The following is a 17,901-nucleotide window of genomic DNA, read 5'->3' as shown; positions in this document are numbered from 1 at the left end:
CTCTCTCTTTCTCCCCCCTCCTCCTCTCTTTTCTGCCAACTCCTCTGTCAGCTCAGTGAATTTCACTCATCTCTGGCAGAGCATAAAGAAAACGGGAGCTGAGCTAACGAGGCTGGAATAAGCCGGCGTCCTTTGCTTTACTACTTGGTTTAAAAAGAGGTGCTAATCTCTGTTAACTTGGACACATCTGTTTACAATCATGCACTCTGTGTACTCTCTCTCCCTCTCTCTCTCTCTTCCTGTCTCTTTCACACACACATACACACACACACACACACACACACAATCTAGTGCTGGATTGCCATAGCAACAAGGATTGGCAAATGCCCCAAATATCTATGCTCAACCCAGTCGGTCACAAAATAGCATCCTCATCGGCTTCAAATATGCTGATCACTTGTGTTCCTTCATGCATGAGTGTGTGTGTGTGTGTGTGTGTGTGTGTGTGTGTGTGTGTGTGTGTGTGTGTGTGTGATTAGCAGTGCACGCTCTGCTGTCAGCCTATTGGTTTGGTGACTCAAGAATTGTCGAGCTGCAGTTTGATTTTTTTTTTTAAATACCTCCAGTGCACTTGAGCTGCACTTTGGATGCTGTAATCCTTCAGTATCTTGCATTTCATGAGAAGATCCCACCACCCTGAACAAAAAAAAAATGGAGATCCCAGCCTCTTCCCCCCCATATAGCCATGATAATGTAATTGGTGATAAGACAGCTAGTGTGCGCTCTATTTATAATTTTTGCGCGTAACGGTGCGTCTCCGTGCGTCTCCCCGTCATTAGCCAATGTACATCCATCTGGTCGCACTGCATCAGCTGCCACGACAGGGCTTGTGTGTGGACGTCACAGATTTTTTTTTTCTTTCCTCACCTTCCCCTTTTCGTTTTTTTTTTTTTTTTTTTGTTCCACCAGAGCATCTCTCTCCTTCTGCTCTCCCTCTTTTCTACACCGCCCACTCCTTCCCAACCATTGATCCGACCACTCACCGCCGCCTCGCCGGCTTCTTCGCCTCATTACATCGCCCCGCTGCGCTTTTCTGCATTTTTTTAAAGGAGGAAAGGGAAAACAAAACAAAAAAATTAAATTAGATTACATTTTTAAAAAAACTTGCACATTTTTGGACCAAAAATAATAAAGAAGAAGAAAGAAGAAGAACCATCAGCATCACCATGGCGAGCACCGAGGACAAGGCGGCCAGCAAGGAGAACACGTCCAGCTGGAAGGACTCCTTCTACAACCCGAGGACCGGGGAGGTGCTGGGTCGTACGGCCAGCAGCTGGGGTAAGGATCCCCCCGTTATTCAGCACTCAATTAGCGGCTGCGGTTTGACATTCACGGGGCTTACACCTAATCTGGTGTCCCCTTCGTTTCATTTTCAAAGGGATTAGCCGGCTCCTGAATTAGACAACCTCGCATGAATCCAAATCATATAGATGGTGCGTTTAGCTGAGGAGCCGTCACAGGCCTACATGGGGAGGTGTAGAGGAGAAGCCTGCACAAGGAGGCAGAGGAGGGATGCTATCAGAGGTGTGCACCAGACCTGTGTTTGCTGCAGAGGCACAAATAAGCAGGCAGGTGATGATCAATGAGCGCTCTGGTTAATCATCAGTGTGAACATGTGGAAGGTGACTGGATTCAGACCCCCCCTGTTACCTAATGGCAGTAGAGCTGATCAGGCCATACATTTTATGTAATGATCCCCCACTTATTTCCAGAGTGAGGTAGTAACAGGGCTCCCTCCCTCCAGCAGCCCGGCTCCTATAGGCTAGCGCAGGCTGTCGGGCTGCCTGGGCCCCTGTGCTGCTGTGCAGTGGGATGCTCCATTGCAGTTGCATGGCCGCCCACATTAGCATGCCTGTCAAGGTCAAATGGGATTCCCTCTCTCCTCTTTCTCTGTCTTTCACGCACTAGGCAGGTGCATTGTGGGATACTGTTGGAGAGGAATGAGGGGAAGGGGGGGACGTACAGCAGGAAGCAGAGGGGTCCATCCCTTTTTTTTTTTTTTTTTTTGGTCAACTTAGAGGGCATCCGTGGTGTGCTTGGAAGCTGGATGGTGGTGAACCATTTTGATTCAGATGTTTCCATAAATGCAGTTTTTTTTTTTTTCTTTTTCTCTCCCCCCCTCCTCCTCCACCTCCTCCTCCTCCTCTTCCTCCTCTTCCTCTGCACTGGATGAACCAGGCAGCAGATGCTCTAAAGCACTGCAGCACGAGTCTTATCTGATTTGTGGAGTGTGTACGTGTGTCCGGTGGGGAAAATGTTAAAAAATTAAATTAAAAAATGGCCTCACGCTTGTTAGCTGTAGGAAGCGTTTCCTCCTTGACTCAAAATGGTTTCTCTCAAAGGGCCAGTTCACTCAAATGACAGGTTCCTCCGGCCTGAAGACGGGGAAAGGTGGAAAATCAGGAGGCAATTCATCCAAGCCGGTTGGAGATGGTAGTTAATTATACATGACCCCTTTCTGTCTCCCTCCCTCATTACGTCTCTTTTCTTCTTCTTGTTCTGCTCCTCCAGCCCTCATCCTGCTCTTCTACTTGGTTTTCTACTGTTTCCTGGCTGGCATGTTCGCCCTGACCATGTGGGTGTTGCTGCTCACCCTGGATGACTATGTGCCGAGGTACAGAGACCGCGTTCCCTTTCCAGGTTAGTGTTCTCTCAGCCCAAAGCAGGACTTTCAGCTAAATAACTGGCAGCCTTCATCTCTCAGGCATTCATTATTCATACTAACAACAACGAGACGCCGTCACAATAATGTGCTTTTTGCATCGATCTGTTTTGGAGCCTCTGCCTGTGTGATATCAGCAGTGGATGTTTTGTTTCCGGCTGTAACATAAGACAGATTCCAATAGGCGTGCATTAGTTTTTCACTGTCGAGATTGTTTCCTTCTTTACTCTACGTCCACCTCTCCGCTTCAGGGTTGGCCATTCGTCCAAACTCATTGGACATCATGTTCAACAAATCCGACCCGCTCAAGTACGCGCCTTATGTCCAACATCTGGAGTCCTTCCTGCAAAGTGAGTGCACTTCACTCCCAAACATCGATACGTGAAGCAGATTGAAAGCAAGCTGTAATAAAATGAACACCACTCTTTTTTGTTTTATGTTCGACTGACTCCATCTGTTTGAACCTGTCTCCATCCGCTGTCTGTCAGGATATAACGACACTGAGCAGGAGAAGAACGAGGCCTGCATCCCGGGCCAGTACTACGATCAGGATGATGACAGCGAGATGTCAAAGAAAGCTTGTCGCTTCAAGAGGGGCTCCCTGAGCCTCTGCTCCGGCCTCTCCGACACCAACTTCGGATACCACGATGGAAAACCCTGCGTGCTGCTGAAGATGAACAGGGTAACACCCACTTTCTTCACTGACAGAACCAGGCGTCTCTTTGTCACGGCATGCACGAAAAAATCCACGGTTTCGTCTTTTCAGCCTCTTCCTGCTTCCCAGACAGCTTCTGCTCTTCATCCATTTAGCTGCTCGCTGACAGCTCCCAAAATAAACGACGTGCTTAATGTTCTAATTCTGGACACATTCTTGCGGTTGCTTTAAACACTGTCGAACTTCCCTGTTTCTCTCCCTTCACAGATCATTGGCCTGAAGCCACTCGGAGACCCTTATATCAACTGCACAGTAAAAGTAAACCTTCTTTCTTTTATTTTCCTTCGTCCTTCACACTACACACGTCCTTCTTGCTTGTATGTGTATTTTTTTTCATTCCTGTCATAAAAACGGTGATGACCATAATATTTTCTTTCTGTTGATCTTGTTTTCATTTTTTCCTTCTTTTTGTTTGTTTTGTGTCTGATATCTTTCTGCATGCTGTCACTGACGGCTTTAGGGTAAGATAAATATGTAAATTATGAGGATAAGGCCAGTAGGGGTGTTCACACATTCTCTGTTATGTAACAGGTCATTATGCAGGTGCCTCTAATCCCATCCCAGTGCCATTCTGCCGTTTATTTTTACTCCTAATCAGCGTAATTTCTGCCAAATATGTCACTTCTCCAGCTTCAGCCGAGCACATCCTGGTTTCCACTTCATCTAAATCTCGTCACTAACACAGGATGTTTGCTTTTCTTTTTTAACGTCCTGCTTCATTCGCTATTAATATAAGCAAACTCACTTAATGTGAAACTTAACGTGTGTTCCTTGTTGCAGAAAGACAACCCAGTTCAAATGCACTATTTCCCCAGCGAGGGTCGCTTCGATAAGATGTACTTCCCCTACTACGGCAAGAAGGCCCACGTAAGTGTCTGTCCATCTCCGTCGGTCCGATAGCGCGACACCCTGACGCCTCTCTGACTGACGGCTGTGTCTTACAGGAGAACTACGTGCAGCCCCTGGTGGCCGTGAAGCTGCTGCTCACCAAGGAGGACTACAACAAGGAGCTGTCGGTGGAGTGCAGGGTAGAGGGCTCCAACCTCCGCAACGACGACGAGAGGGACAAGTTCCTGGGTCGCGTCACCTTCAGGATCAAGGTCGTGGAGTAAAAAGGGCGGAGACGACCCCGCCAAATAAAAACCAGATGAGGCTGCCCACGTTTCCTAAGGATTTAGGTTTAAAAAAAATATATCTATATATATATATTAAAAAAATACAAGGAAGGAAGCGTCAAATAGGTCACAAAGATGGCATTTTGAGATGAAACGGTTCGATGGCCGTGAGTTTGGCTTTTTGGTAGGAGAGCCGGGTATACAGCGATATCAAATGTTGCTTTGATGACATTTCTGACCTTTCTTTCCTTTATGATTCCTTTGCTAAACCTCCTCAAAGACCCCCAGAACAAAACGCAGGCTCTGCTCCTGACCCCACCCTCCCCACTCCGTACCTTCCATCCTTCCATCCTCGCATTCACCTGTTGCACTGTCTGTTCATTATTATTTTATTTTTTAGCATTGATGATGTGACTAGCTTTCTTATAGCCATTGCAACCAAGCCATTTGGAGCTGTTGTGTAATTGCTGATACAACTTTTTTATTTTATGGTTTTTTTGGTTGTTTTTTTTGTTTTTTTAGGCCTTCCTGCTGTCAGGAAAAGCGTGTTTTTATCAGGACAGTATTATCACTGGCGTTGGTTGGGAGGATCTTGCTGTATAGTATAACTGAGAGAGTAGAACATTTCCGCAGAGTATTCACATGACCCATCGCACATCACGAAGGCTTCATAGGAACATACGTCGATAATCAAGTATAGCCACTGTATCCCTGTATATGAAATGCCAATTACAAAGTCCCTTTCTACTATAAATACATTGTGATCCTTACCATATTTAGGGAGTTATAGATAGATCTTTTTGTGTTGCGGCCCGCGTAGCCACAACCCAGTCTTGTGCTGTCTGTCTGTCTGTCTGTCTGCATGTCCGTCCGTCCGTCTGTCTGCCCGTCTTCCTGTTTACTCACCTCTCCACTGCAATAGCCAACATGTGGGTGAGCCCTCCAGGACTTAGACAAGTTGTCTCGCTCCACCTTCGCCGGGTGCTGCGGATCGAATTGATGGTGGCCGAGGCGACGCGCGCTCACAGAAGGTACCGTGTAAAAAAAAAAGAAATAAATTTGCTTCTGAGGCGGAGAGGCGCTGGGAGAGCGTTGCAAAAATAAGAAGTTCACTGTAACTATGTACTGTATATCTCTACGTGATCTGTATATCTATCTGGGTCTCAAAGATTGTTTGTTAGTTTTCTCTCTTCTTCAGCCTGTTGATCTGATTGTCTGCCAATCTATTACTCTTCAATGTATATATATATACACTATCTACCATATTTACTTAATTCACACTGTATTTTTGTCACAAAACACAATGTCTGTGCACTGTAAAGAAATAATTTAAGCAAAGATTTACAGGAAATTATCTTATTCAAAAGTATGTTTACACAGTCTTAAAAGGAACCCGCATTTGAAAGAACAACTTGTACCATCTCTTCAGGGTGCCTTAAGACCTGATGAAATAAATTGTGGAATAAAAGTGATTTTGAAGAAAAAAAAGAGAGAGAGAGATTTCCTCTTGTCGGTTTTTAAAATTAGTTTTTGTCAGTTTTATTGTAGAACTGCTGAAAAAATACAACATTCTTTGTGTTTTTAAAACTGATGCTTCAGGAACATGTTGCTGTGAGGAAGTGGCTGATTCACTGATATTCACACCAAATTGTCAATGGAGAAGTTTATTTTGTGTATTTTGTTTAATGCATCCCACCAAGAACTGCAACATGAAACTCCTGCAAGCATGGACAGTAGGTTTTGTTTGGAGGGCGACACATTATACAGAGGGGTCTGGGATCTCCCATCCATCATCTCTACACCTCAATCCTCACTGGGGTCATGGGGGGCTGGAGTCTATCCCAGCTGACTCAGGGTGAAGGCAGGTTCACCTGGACAGGTAACCAGTCTATCACAGGGCTACACTTAGAGACAGACAACCAAGCACACTCACATTCACACCTACGGACAATTTACAATCACCAATTAACCTCAGCATGTTTGTGGACTGTGGGAGGAAGCTGGAGAACCCGGAGAGAACCCACGCTGCACGGGGAGAACATGGAGACTCCATGCAGAAAGATCCCGGACACCTTCTAGCTGTGAGGCGACGATGCTAACCACCGCCTTGCAGGATCTTGCATCAGGAAATTCTGAGCGTCACACACTTTGTTTTCCTGCATTCTGGTGAATTTTTATGCACCAATCCATCCTATCTGGGCATGCATCTGTACTTTTGCCTGTATAGATAAGGTAATAGCTGTTACAGTTGCAAGGACAGGTTCTTTTAAGCATCTATAGGCACCTTATCAGTGTATATAATACTTCCTTTTACCTATTGACCTTTACCTAAATATGCATTTTATTTAATTATTATAATCTGCACATAAAACAACTTTTATGTATAGCAACACGTCACTTCTCTTCCTGTTAATTGTCCACATCAACAGCCTTCCCCTGTTGTTTTATGCATGCTGTGTAAAGAAGAAATGTCACCACAATGTTGTTTTGCAACATTATGATGACAAGAAAGCTATATCTTAGCTAATCTCAACATCCTAGAGGGTCACAATACAAAAAAAAAGGGAAAAATTTTGGCACAAAAACATGCATTCACTTTTTAGACTTTCCTCTAAGGTGATTTGACCTCTCAACTTTCACAAGCCAAAAAAGAACCACTGGTTTAAACGTTAAAAAGGAATTTCATTTTTTATGTAATATCTTAGTTTGTAAAACATCTGGGCTGTCAGAGTGTTTCTCTTGAGCATAGAGCAGGATGCAGTGAGTGCAGCACCCGCATGAATGTACTTCTGGCCACCGCTTTTCTATAAGCGCCTGTCCACAGAGCATCCGGGCACCAGTCTTGTTTGAAAACAACCCACAAAGGGATCTTTCATCGAACGAGGAAATTGCACAACATGTCAGATTGTGCCCTATAGCTCGACGGTATGGAGGAGGCAGAAGGGTTGCGACTGCTGAGGCTGTGTTCTGCTCATCCTTCACCATCGGCCCGTTAACACCCTCGACGTCGCTGTAGAGCCGATCTGCAGCCACACGAGGGAGCCACAAACAGGCCAGCCTCGGCAAGCTGTTAGTGAAAGTGGGACTCAGAGGAAACCACAAGCCATTGCAGAGGTCATTTGTGTTTCCACACTTCTGCATTTTGCGGTTTTTGTAAGGGATGTTGAAAAATCCATTAAAGATTCAATTCAAGATCTGATTTCTACGCCGCCTGTGCAAGCTGCTCAGACGCTGCACTGTTAGTTCTGATGATTCTGATTGTTTACTGAAACCTGGACCTGTAAGCGCCCCGCCGCAGAGCCAGAACCGGCTGTAGAGGTCAGAATATGTGTGGTCAGTGGTAAAAGAAGCCCGATCACACTCGTCTGCTCTAATTTCACAGCACCTCCACCTGTCCAGCTCCCGCAGCGCCCTGAAGCTGCAGCAGGCCTGTCCTTCACCGTCAGCAGCAGTCTGTACCCACGGCCTGCTACATGTGAGATAATCTCTCGGGGTTTAGCTGCAGCAAGAATCCACCTTAATGTCTGCTAAGCTCTTACCGTCCTTGAGGCAGATCGCTGTAAACAAGTGGAGACAAAAGAAAGCACAAATAAGATATTTTCATCGGTGTGTGGCTGCAGAGGAGGGCAGGAATATGTTGGAAGATGTTGGGGCTTCTCACAGCTGAAAGCATGAGCTGAAGACTTCATGCATAAATGAGTTACCTGTGTTTTATAGGCTTTTACTTTATTTGCAGAAAGTTGCTCTGAAATGCCAGCAGAAGGTTAAGTTCCCCCCCCCCTCATCATTCATGCTTCCTTCTGTCAATAAAAACAAATCAAATGTCACAGTGTGGTGAATGAATGTTTTCTTTTTCTGTAGCTGTTGATTTCTGCTCAGATCTCTCCCTTGGCAGCAAAGCTGAGATGCTGCAGAACCCGAGGGGGGATTTGAAGCTGATTTAAGCAAAGGAGGCGCAAGGATAACACTGGTTATCGCCTTATCAGCTAAGAGTTGAACTTGCCAATTTGCGGCCGCCCCGGAGCACAGCCTGGCCTGCAGTCAGCATCCTGAAAGGGATTAATGCAACTGATATTTTTTAGGTTTTACTCCAGAGTCCCCGGCAGCGGTTTCTCTGTGGTTATAAATAGGCCAGAGAACATGCGTAACACTCCGCAATTTGGGGCATTTTCTGACGCTGGTACTAGAAATGTTTTTGGGTTTTTTTTAAGCCTCAAGACTGCAGCACAGACGACAAACATGAATATTCATCAGCAGAGAAACACGCACGTTAAAAGACATATGTTTTAATTTATTCAAATGATTCAAGATTCAAGGAAATTTCTGCTTTACATCTGACATTTCTATTGTAGCAACGCCTCTCATGTTATATTTACAAGTACACATATCATATATTTATATTGTATTAACATTAACTGTAAAAACTCAACTCTGTCCAAGACCTGGAGATTTAAAAACTCACATCGTTACCCTGAGACAAGTAAACAAGAATTACAAGGATTCTCTTTGAACTATAGCCCAAGTCTCTAGACTCGGCTCAAATACCAAAACAGTGGAACCTTTTTCAGCATCTGGCTAATTTGAGTTATTTACACTCGTTTCCAACTAAGATCCCTGAATTATTGCAGCGCTTCAGGGTCATGGACAGCGCAACCTGCGCATTCCTGGTACAGGAAGTTATGGCCCAACTCCTCTAAGTTTCCCTCCTTCACGAGCAGCAATGAGCTGCTCCGTCTGCACTCGTCTGTCCCACAGCATCCCCGGGCTCCAGTCTGCCTTTCTCACAAGCTGAGCCTCGTAGCACCAACAGCAGAGGGACTCAGAGAAGAGGTGTTCGGTATTCTTCATTTACAATCGTCCTACACTTTACATTACTTACAACGTTCCCTTTCTCTCTGTGCATAGATATAGATATAGTTCTTTATTTACAATACATACAATCGCAACAATTGCTTTTAATAGTTTTTACAAAACTAAACTGTCGGGTGGAAGGATCACCACCTGGATGTAAATGCGGTGTAGTTGTGAGCTTCAGGATCACAGCGTTTAATCAGACACTACAGTTATCTCTTCCACATGCGGTTAAAAAGCACTTTTCCTTGTAGAAACAGTGTGGCCTCATGATGGCGTCAATACAGGGCATCAAAGTGCTGTCCAATTACAATTACACAGTTCACTAGAACTGGACCAGTTCAAGGTCTAGAAGATCATTCAAAGTTCTACATGTACAGTCCTGAAGGCAGCAACGTCGCTTCAGCTGGTAATACTGCAAACATTTCCTAATTTCGACGCTGTCTTCATAAAGCGATTTAGTATTCCTGGCTTACTTCCCCTAGCACTAGTGTCCTTAATGAAAACTTTTTACTAGCTGTCATTTATGGTCAACATGGCTGCAAGTCTACAACGAAAAGCTGTGAACCACAGAGAGATGCTAAGAACATCCTCCCAGCCTTCATATTTTACTGAACTTTGCCTCAAGAGCAGCTGATCTCTAAACCATGAGCATCCTGACAGGAGAGGGTTGGTACGTCTTCCTCATCAAAGACGCTCGCCTCTCAGAAAACATGATCCTTTCTATTTTTTTTTTACACGTGTTACTTTGCATGTGACTGAGAAAACAAAACTGACCGTTATTACTGGTGTTTCGTATCAAACATGTGGCTGCTCACAGCAATATACACGTGCCAGACTTCTTCTCATCATCAAAACCTCCTCCACCCTCTTTCCGGTTGGGATCATTGAGCTCATCGAACAGTCCAGTGTCAATCATCTCCTGCTGCCACGGGATGGGCACTGCACCTGTGGCGAACTCCTTGAAGAATTTGTCATCCTTGGCGTCAAACTCGATGCCCTTGATCTCGGAGAACTCTGCGATGTCGCCGGTGTCCTTGGCGTAGACAACGTTGGGCTTGGGGACCCACGGAGGATCCACTAGTCCTGCCTCCAGTCGGGGGAAGTTTATGGTCTTGAACCACTCGTGCTTCCTGGGATCCTCCAGGTTGTTCCTAAAGAAAAGGCACAAAAAACTTCTCCGTCAGAGGTTCAAAACTGCAATGTCAGACAAAACTAGAGCTCCTACGCTGAACCAGGATGCTCGTAAACTTCTCCTTAATATTGAATCATATTCTGCAGTGATATCGGAAACTAATCTCAAACACAAATGAAATAAAAGCAACTTTGTGCAGCTACACATCAGCTCATAGCCACGCAACACAAAAGCCCCTCTTACTTCATGCCGAGGCGCTCCTCTATCTTTTTCTTGAGGAACTGCTGGATGATGTCTTTGGTGGGGGCATCGAAACACTTGTGCTCCCACTTCGGCTCCTCGTTGGTGATACGGCGCTGCACCTCCTCCTTCTCCACCTTCTCCTTTTTGCTCTCGGGGCCTTTGAACGGTGTGTAGCCGGCCACCATCTCATAGATACTGCACCCAAGGGCCCACCAGTCCACTGATGTCCTGTACGGGGTTTTGGTCAGGATCTCAGGGGCCATGTAGGCTCCGGTACCAGCCTGGACGAGGGAGAGGAGAGGTGGGAGTAGCAGTGATGTGAGTGAGTATCAGATACATCTACACATGATCACATTAGGTATCTATTAGGAAGCATGACATGTTTGTGTGATTAGAGTCTTCTGAGACTCTTGAATTGAAATTCAGTGCATGCACACCTTACACCTCAACAGAAGCAGGGAGTCGGAAATCATAATCAAGTCTTTGCATCTTCTCTCTCTGACTTTCACCTTTAGCTCTGTTCCCCACTTTCTTCCTGCTCTTCTGCACCACTACACACTCCGCCCCTCCCTCCCCCTCCGTTCACGACCTGATCTGCAGCCTCGGACCAGGAGCTTTAATCCTAATGCTAAGCCTACTGCCTGTCAAGAGTTATGTGTGTCTGCACACTGACAGAGTTGACAGAGTTGTCCAGCCTCTTATATAAGTCACGGCCATTTTTGGATTCTACAGCCAGCAACAGAAATACATCCAGACGACACGTAGCCTCTGATGTACAACCAACGCACATACGCAGCAAACTGGCACAGAGCTGCATATGAGGATTATAGGATGCGCTGTCCTTTCATAGTCACCTAAATGCAGTAACAGACGTTTACTATGAGCTCAGAGTGCTCCTATTTATGTGTTCTGCGGATACAGGGACCGGCGTGTGGACTTGGCATGTGTTCCGTGCGCCTCCACCCACAGGTCGAAGACATGCAGGTTAATTGGCAGCTCTAAATTGCTGCCTGTTACGTGTCGGCCCTGTGACTGAGTGGTGGCCTGCCCGTAGTATACCCCGCCTCTCAGCCGGGATAAGCCCCGGCCATCTGTGACCCTCAAAGTATAGCTAATTGATGGATGGCTTTTCAATTTCTGCTGTTAAACTCGTTAGCATGAGCGACTGTAATCACCAGAGACTTCTGGTGCTTCTAGCTCTGACCTGTGATTTAACCAGTGCGGCATTACTTCACCGCAGATCCACAAATGTGCTTAGACAGACCCCTCTGACTGATTAGTGAAGGCATGATACTACAACATCATTGATCAAACTGAAGCAGGGCTGGACGCTGATCCAATGTCCCAATACAAAGATACCCAGCATGCAACTCTGCTGAACTGCACTTCAGCTTCTCCTGAACTACGCCTATTAAAACTGCTTCATGCACGACCATCCAGGCAGCAAACCGAACATCAGCGCTTATCTAATTTTAGATTATCCTCCAGATTAGCCTCTCGACATTTTTCAGCCAGGATAAAGTTACCTTGTTTGCAAACTACCATATATAAACATATTTAGTGTATGTTTTACCTGGATCTGTCAATCTAATCAGGGACAGACTTGTGTAATGCCCACTAAGAGGATTAGAGAACCAAAGCCAGCCTTGCCTGTAGGAGGTTAGCCCAGTCACTTTGGCTGGCTGAGGAGCATCAGAGCGCTGGATAATGAGCTTACTGGACTTTCATAGAGCCAAGAGCTTTACTCTTTGCTCCTGCAAGAAAGTTCTGTAGAAACCCTGCTGCAAAATTCTTCATCTTTTCAGGTCTACAGGTTATCAGTTGGCCTGTAATATACTGTAGGTACAACAAGGACTGAAAATAGGGGCCTTCTGTTGGTCACTTTATAAGATTGTAGTCTGCAAAATCAAGATTTTGGTAAAATAATAATAATTTTTAAAGCTCAGTGATGGATTTGACAGACTCATAAAACTCTGTCACACTGACAAACTTGGTTTTTTTTTGCTAGTTTGTCAAAAATCTTCAGCTAATGCAGTCAGTGTGGTGCAGCATCATAAACTCATTAATAACAACAACATGATATGGTACAAACAAAAAGAAGAATTACAGGCTTCATAAAGTGTTGCAGGAAGCAACTGCAGCAGAGTTAATAGAAACTAGAGGGACATTCAGAGAGTGCAGACCTCTGTCAGTATTCATTGTCCACTCTTTTACAATGTGCAGTTTTGCAAACCAAACCAGATCTGCTCCAAGACTGAAGATGCACTTCCTTTGCACTTCCTTTGCACTTCCTTTGCACATGCACCACCTCTCCATAAAACTCATGAAAACTGGCTCGGTAGTTTCAGCATACTGCTGCTGACAGACGTACAGGCGCTCATGAAAACATCACCTCCTTGACAGAGGTAATAACTAAATCTCTGCAGTCAAGTTGTTCAGGGAAACCTTCTTACAACTGAGCAGCTGCCACTTTAACAAGACCTCCAAGGTCGGTAGCGTAGCCCCTGCACAAAACGGTGGCCTATAAATGGCCGAGCTATAATCTGACCACTAAAGGATCGAAAGAGTTATATAATGGAGTCAGAGACTCTCATTGCACAGATCTTTAGGCAATCCAGTAATCCCTGTCCGGATTTAAAGTAAAAACCCCGCCAAGATTGACAGTCTGTCCAGAACCGGAGATCAGTTTTTAGCTCCAACCTCAGTTAACTGAACACAGACAGGGTGGGGATGTAGAGGAGGTACCACCCAACAGCCACTGGTCTCTGTTTGAACTTTCTCAGTTAGTGTGTGTGGTCTTAAGATGATAAACTGACTGAAATGACAGAATTAGGGGACGAGTTTCACCTGCTCTTTAGTGTATGCAACGTCAGAAACTTTGAGTAACAAAAAAAGGCCCGTTTGAGATTTTTATTCATGATGGAAAATGTTCTTGCTAGACAGTTTCCTCATGGCTCCTGGTGCGCTTGGTGTTCCTAACCATGTTCAGAAGTGGGAAAAAGAAGCCATCTGCTATTGCAACCAGAATTCCTTTGTTATATTTTACATCTACTCACCATCTGGGTGACAGTCTTCTCTGGAGCGATCTCTATGGCCAGACCCAAATCGGAGAGTCGACATTGGCCTTGGCTGTCCAGCAACACGTTCTCCGGCTTCATATCACGATATATAATATCCATCTCATGCAGATGGAGAATGCCAGTGGTGATCTGTGCCGTGTAGTGGATGATGCGCTTCATCTCGATGCCCTTGTCCACACCCTTGCCATCGTAGCCTATGTTGTAAATGTGGTACTTGAGGTCTCCTCCATTCATCAGGGTCATGACAAGGCACAGGTGGGTCTTGCTGTCGTAAGCGTAGGCCAAGTTGACCAGAAACAGGCTGTTAACCTTCTCTAAGATCTTCTTCTCCAACAGGGCCATCTTCTCACCGCCTTTCTTCTTCAGTCGCTTTTTACACAACTTCTTGCAGGCGTACATCTGGCCTGTGTTCTTCACCTGAACAGCACACACCTGGAGAGAGAGACAGAGTTAAAAATGAGGGCTTCTTATGCCAAATGTTTTCTTTCGATTCATTCAAACAAACAAAGCATGATCTTCTGGCACCAGGTTTACAGATGGACCTTCTACTAATAAAAAGACCAAGATCTCTGTAGGTCTTTGTTTGAAAGTGTAACTGAGCAAAAAAAATAAAAAATTGGGGGGAAACCTTTAAAATGTGAAGGTGTTTTGCTTTAGTTTTATCACAGTTTATCAAATCAAATAGATGAGACAGATATTTTAATTCATAAATCCATTGCATCAGATATCCATGACTTCATAATTGATATAATCACAAACATTCCTGCTTTTATGACACCTGAGACGGTTTTTGTTGTTGCTTTGCCTCATAGTTTCTCTTGACTCTCTGGACTCTGATATGGAATCACTAGCGGGATGCAAGGCAACAAAACTGGTTGAAGGAGGCAGCCTAGCTTGATCTTTGTCAGTTTGACCATTGTGAATTTGCTAATTGTCTCTCTTACACCTTTAAGTCAATATTTGGTTTACATTTTTATTCCTTTCTCTGAACACGGGACCACATGCTTTCCATTGGATATACAGTGATGCATTAGCAGTTTAAACAAAAAGACGGTTCAGTGATAGATAGATAAATAGATAGATAGATAGATAGATAGATAGATAGATAGATAGATAGATAGATAGATAGATAGATAGATAGATAGATAGATAGATAGATAGATAGATANATAGATAGATAGATAGATAGATAGATAGATAGATAGATAGATAGATAGATAGATAGATAGATAGATAGATAGATAGATAGATAGATAGATAGATAGCTTGTTTTCTAAGAGCTTGATTTAGAAAACAAGTTCCTCAGGGATCAGTCGTAGGTCCTCTATATTTGCACCTGATGCTATTAGGCTAAGCCATGACAGTATGCCAGTGTTACTTTGATTTTCGTCCGATATGTCCCATCGGTGTCAACAATGCATTTTGTTCACTGCTGTTATTTTCTGTCCCTGCAATCAACACACATGTTGAATATTGTTGCACATGTCGTCCATATGCAGCCTTTAGCAGTCTTTAAAAACATATGACCTTGAAACAATCTCCTGGTGAATCATTTTGCTTTCTTAGCTGCTGACTTGGTGTGTTTTACATGTTCCACTTTAGGAGGTATGACTGTCTGGCACACAACATTATGGACAGCTTGAGACAAGATAAATCCACATCATGTTTTATACTTCAAAGCCAATACACCTCTGCGGCTTTGGGTTTTCCAAAGACTCGAGCAGACGCTGCATTCTATCTGAGGAATCCGAGGAGAACTTTTGCAACTAAAGTCAGTGTTGAAAGATAAATTATTCATAACACACGGTTCAAAAGAGGTTTCACAAGTATATGTAGATGCATTTGTACGCTTACCTCTCCGAAGCCTCCTTTTCCCAGAGTTCTGAACTCATAGAAGTATTTGTCACTGATGGGCTGTTTCTCGTACTCTTTCCACTGGAGGAATTTATCAAAGAATGGGCTCGCCTGGTATTCTGTGAAGGGTTTGCTTTTCAGAAACTCCCGTACACCTTCCTGGACCTTGCTCTTCATCACCTCTTCAAAGTTGGCCTCTGTGACTGACTTGCATTTCTCAGCAGGCTCCCCGGTAAGAAAGGACATGAAGTTCTTGGAGTCGGCCTTGCAGTACTTGTTGATGATGTTTGTGCGTGACTTGTCTTTCGTTGGACCTTCGGCCAGATCCCAGTCGTAAAACTCATCCAGGAAATCAGCGGCGAGCTTGAACTCAGTTTTACTTGCCAGGAACTCGCGGAAAAACTTTTTGCCAATAGGCTGCCGTTCACAAATCATTGTAAAGTCCTTCTCGAGGGAACTTCGCACCGCAGCGCATTGGTCAGGCTTGGGGAGAGACAAGCTCCGGCGGCGTTTTTTCATCTCCTTGTCATCACCACCCTGGGCTTTTAGGTAGGCCGTGTTGGCCACCAGGTTATCCAGTCCCCCCATGTCACACATCTTGGCGGCTGTATGTGGTCTGTCCCCCCTAAGTGACTGGGTTCTTCAGCGGCTGCCCACAGATACCCTCTTACTTTCAAAATGTGTGTGTGCAATTCGCTCCAAAGCCAGCGTGCAAATGAGCTCCTTCACCCAGCCTACCTGCAAACCTAAGACACACTGACACACCCAGTAATTACTCATTTAGAATTAAATACCAGGGAGGGATTTTGGCTTAAGGATCTTTGTGTGGTCTATTCAAGGATGCTGTGCACGGAAAGGGAATCGTAAGCGGGCTCTGCCTTAAGAGGCTTTGTGGTCCTCTATATTTGTTCATGGTGTTCAGCAGTCTAACTGGTTGTTCAGTGGGTTCTGTTGACTGTGCATTAACTGGTGAAGCACTAAAAGATCAAAAATCAACGTGAAGTTCTCCTGAAAAACAAAGACATCATTTAAAAAAATATATATATGTAGCAGTAGTTTTGGGGGTTCCTCTTGTGAGCGTTGTGAGATTGTCAAGTGCTGTTTGGTTTGGTATGTACGTATGATATTGGAACATGCACATAGAAGATAAGACAGTTTTTGAAGCCACAGAATGCTGGTGAAATGTTTTAGCTTCAGCTCTCGGCCCAGGTTTGGCACAGCATCCTCTGCGTCCAGCCCCGTGTTCTTGCTGTTCCTCCTCCCAAGCTCAGCAGAGCAGCTAGTCCAGAGAGCTTACTCCTAATCTGTCTGCCTCTGATTCTGCCCTCACACTCGCTCGTTCTCCGAATTTACCCTCATTCATTAATGATCGCCACTTTAAGATGACAACTACTGTGAATGTTCTAAACAAATGTTTACGTGACATACGGACTGTCACGACTTCACCAAAATGTGAATTCACTGTAAAGACAAACACTGCAGGGCCGACTGTGGCTAAATAATCATCTGGAGGCAAACAGATGTTTAAGAGTTGGTTTACTGACAGATGACTTTTTTTTTTTTTTTTTTTTAAAAAAATGTTTTATCTAATCAGGTCACATTTAACCCTGTTCAGGACTTTTGGGGTCTTTTGGACCCCAGGCCATTTGGTTTAGGTGACATGTTTTGCTTTTCATATGTTTTTTTTTTAATATAAAAAGAGGGACATTTGTCGTGTATTTGGAACCAAAACTACGTCAACTGATCAGAACATTTATTTAAAATAATATAGAAGTCTATAAAGAATACCAACTAATATTTTGCACATGTTCTTTCTTGTCCTGAATAGGGTTAAGATGTTTATCATTTTAATATTTATCCAAAATACCATGCCACACGTCAGTAGTTTCACATTGCAATATTGTTTGGGAATTTGTGGCACAAAAATCTGCTCCATATTTTAGATATTAAAAAGTAATGCATGCACAGTGGTTAACAAATTTATTAGACTTCCTATCTAATTTGTTAAGCACTGCATAGACCATCCAGCATCTTTAATGTGACTCAGTTCTCTACGTTTTACCATTTTGAGCAGGACTGAGGAATTTCAAACTGAATTCACCTTTAACACCCAAATCTGAGCCACTGGGCTTCTCTGAGAGGTCGGAAATGAATCATTCAACCACTAAAACTCATTTTTCTGTTCAGGAATGGAAGTAAACAGGTATAATTTGACATATTAATCAAGACTTAACAACATCCTTTAC

The 17,901-nt window shown here is 44.3% G+C and overlaps 2 protein-coding genes across 2 annotated transcripts; one reads left to right on the top strand and one right to left on the bottom strand.

Annotated features, from left to right (window-relative positions):
• Nucleotides 1-928: 928 nt before the first annotated feature.
• On the top strand, nucleotides 929-5,980 carry atp1b3a (ATPase Na+/K+ transporting subunit beta 3a). The gene is made up of 7 exons (XM_008281284.1): nucleotides 929-1,278; nucleotides 2,512-2,640; nucleotides 2,914-3,012; nucleotides 3,151-3,344; nucleotides 3,585-3,635; nucleotides 4,158-4,244; nucleotides 4,322-5,980. Exons 1-7 carry the CDS (start codon nucleotides 1,167-1,169, stop codon nucleotides 4,487-4,489), a joined length of 840 nt encoding a protein of 279 aa, XP_008279506.1. The 5' UTR covers nucleotides 929-1,166; the 3' UTR covers nucleotides 4,490-5,980.
• Nucleotides 5,981-10,157: 4,177 nt separating this feature from the next.
• On the bottom strand, nucleotides 10,158-16,252 carry grk7a (G protein-coupled receptor kinase 7a). The gene is made up of 4 exons (XM_008281165.1): nucleotides 15,656-16,252; nucleotides 13,778-14,233; nucleotides 10,722-11,002; nucleotides 10,158-10,497 (listed from the first exon to the last, which is right to left on the bottom strand). Exons 1-4 carry the CDS (start codon nucleotides 16,250-16,252, stop codon nucleotides 10,158-10,160), a joined length of 1,674 nt encoding a protein of 557 aa, XP_008279387.1.
• Between the last annotated feature and the right edge of the window lie 1,649 nt (nucleotides 16,253-17,901).

The sequence above is a fragment of the Stegastes partitus genome, unplaced genomic scaffold (genome assembly GCF_000690725.1).
Source record: "Stegastes partitus isolate 25-593 unplaced genomic scaffold, Stegastes_partitus-1.0.2 Scaffold0, whole genome shotgun sequence".
NCBI classification, from domain to species: domain Eukaryota; kingdom Metazoa; phylum Chordata; class Actinopteri; family Pomacentridae; genus Stegastes; species Stegastes partitus.
Note: the sequence above shows the minus strand (reverse complement) of the source record. Positions and strands in the feature narration are given on the sequence as shown.

What these genes read in the sequence shown, in the direction of transcription:
- atp1b3a (XM_008281284.1), top strand. Translation starts at nt 1,167, where the DNA reads ATGGCGAGCACCGAGGACAAGGCGGCCAGCAAGGAGAACACGTCCAGC. An exon ending in TCGTACGGCCAGCAGCTGGG is followed by an intron (nt 1,279 to 2,511) that starts GTAAGGATCCCC and finishes CTGCTCCTCCAG; the next exon opens with CCCTCATCCTGCTCTTCTAC. An exon ending in ATATCAACTGCACAGTAAAA is followed by an intron (nt 3,636 to 4,157) that starts GTAAACCTTCTT and finishes TCCTTGTTGCAG; the next exon opens with AAAGACAACCCAGTTCAAAT.
- grk7a (XM_008281165.1), bottom strand. Translation starts at nt 16,252, where the DNA reads ATGTGTGACATGGGGGGACTGGATAACCTGGTGGCCAACACGGCCTAC. An exon ending in GAAAAGGAGGCTTCGGAGAG is followed by an intron (nt 14,234 to 15,655) that starts GTAAGCGTACAA and finishes CTCTCTCTCCAG; the next exon opens with GTGTGTGCTGTTCAGGTGAA. An exon ending in AGAAGACTGTCACCCAGATG is followed by an intron (nt 11,003 to 13,777) that starts GTGAGTAGATGT and finishes TCCCTCGTCCAG; the next exon opens with GCTGGTACCGGAGCCTACAT.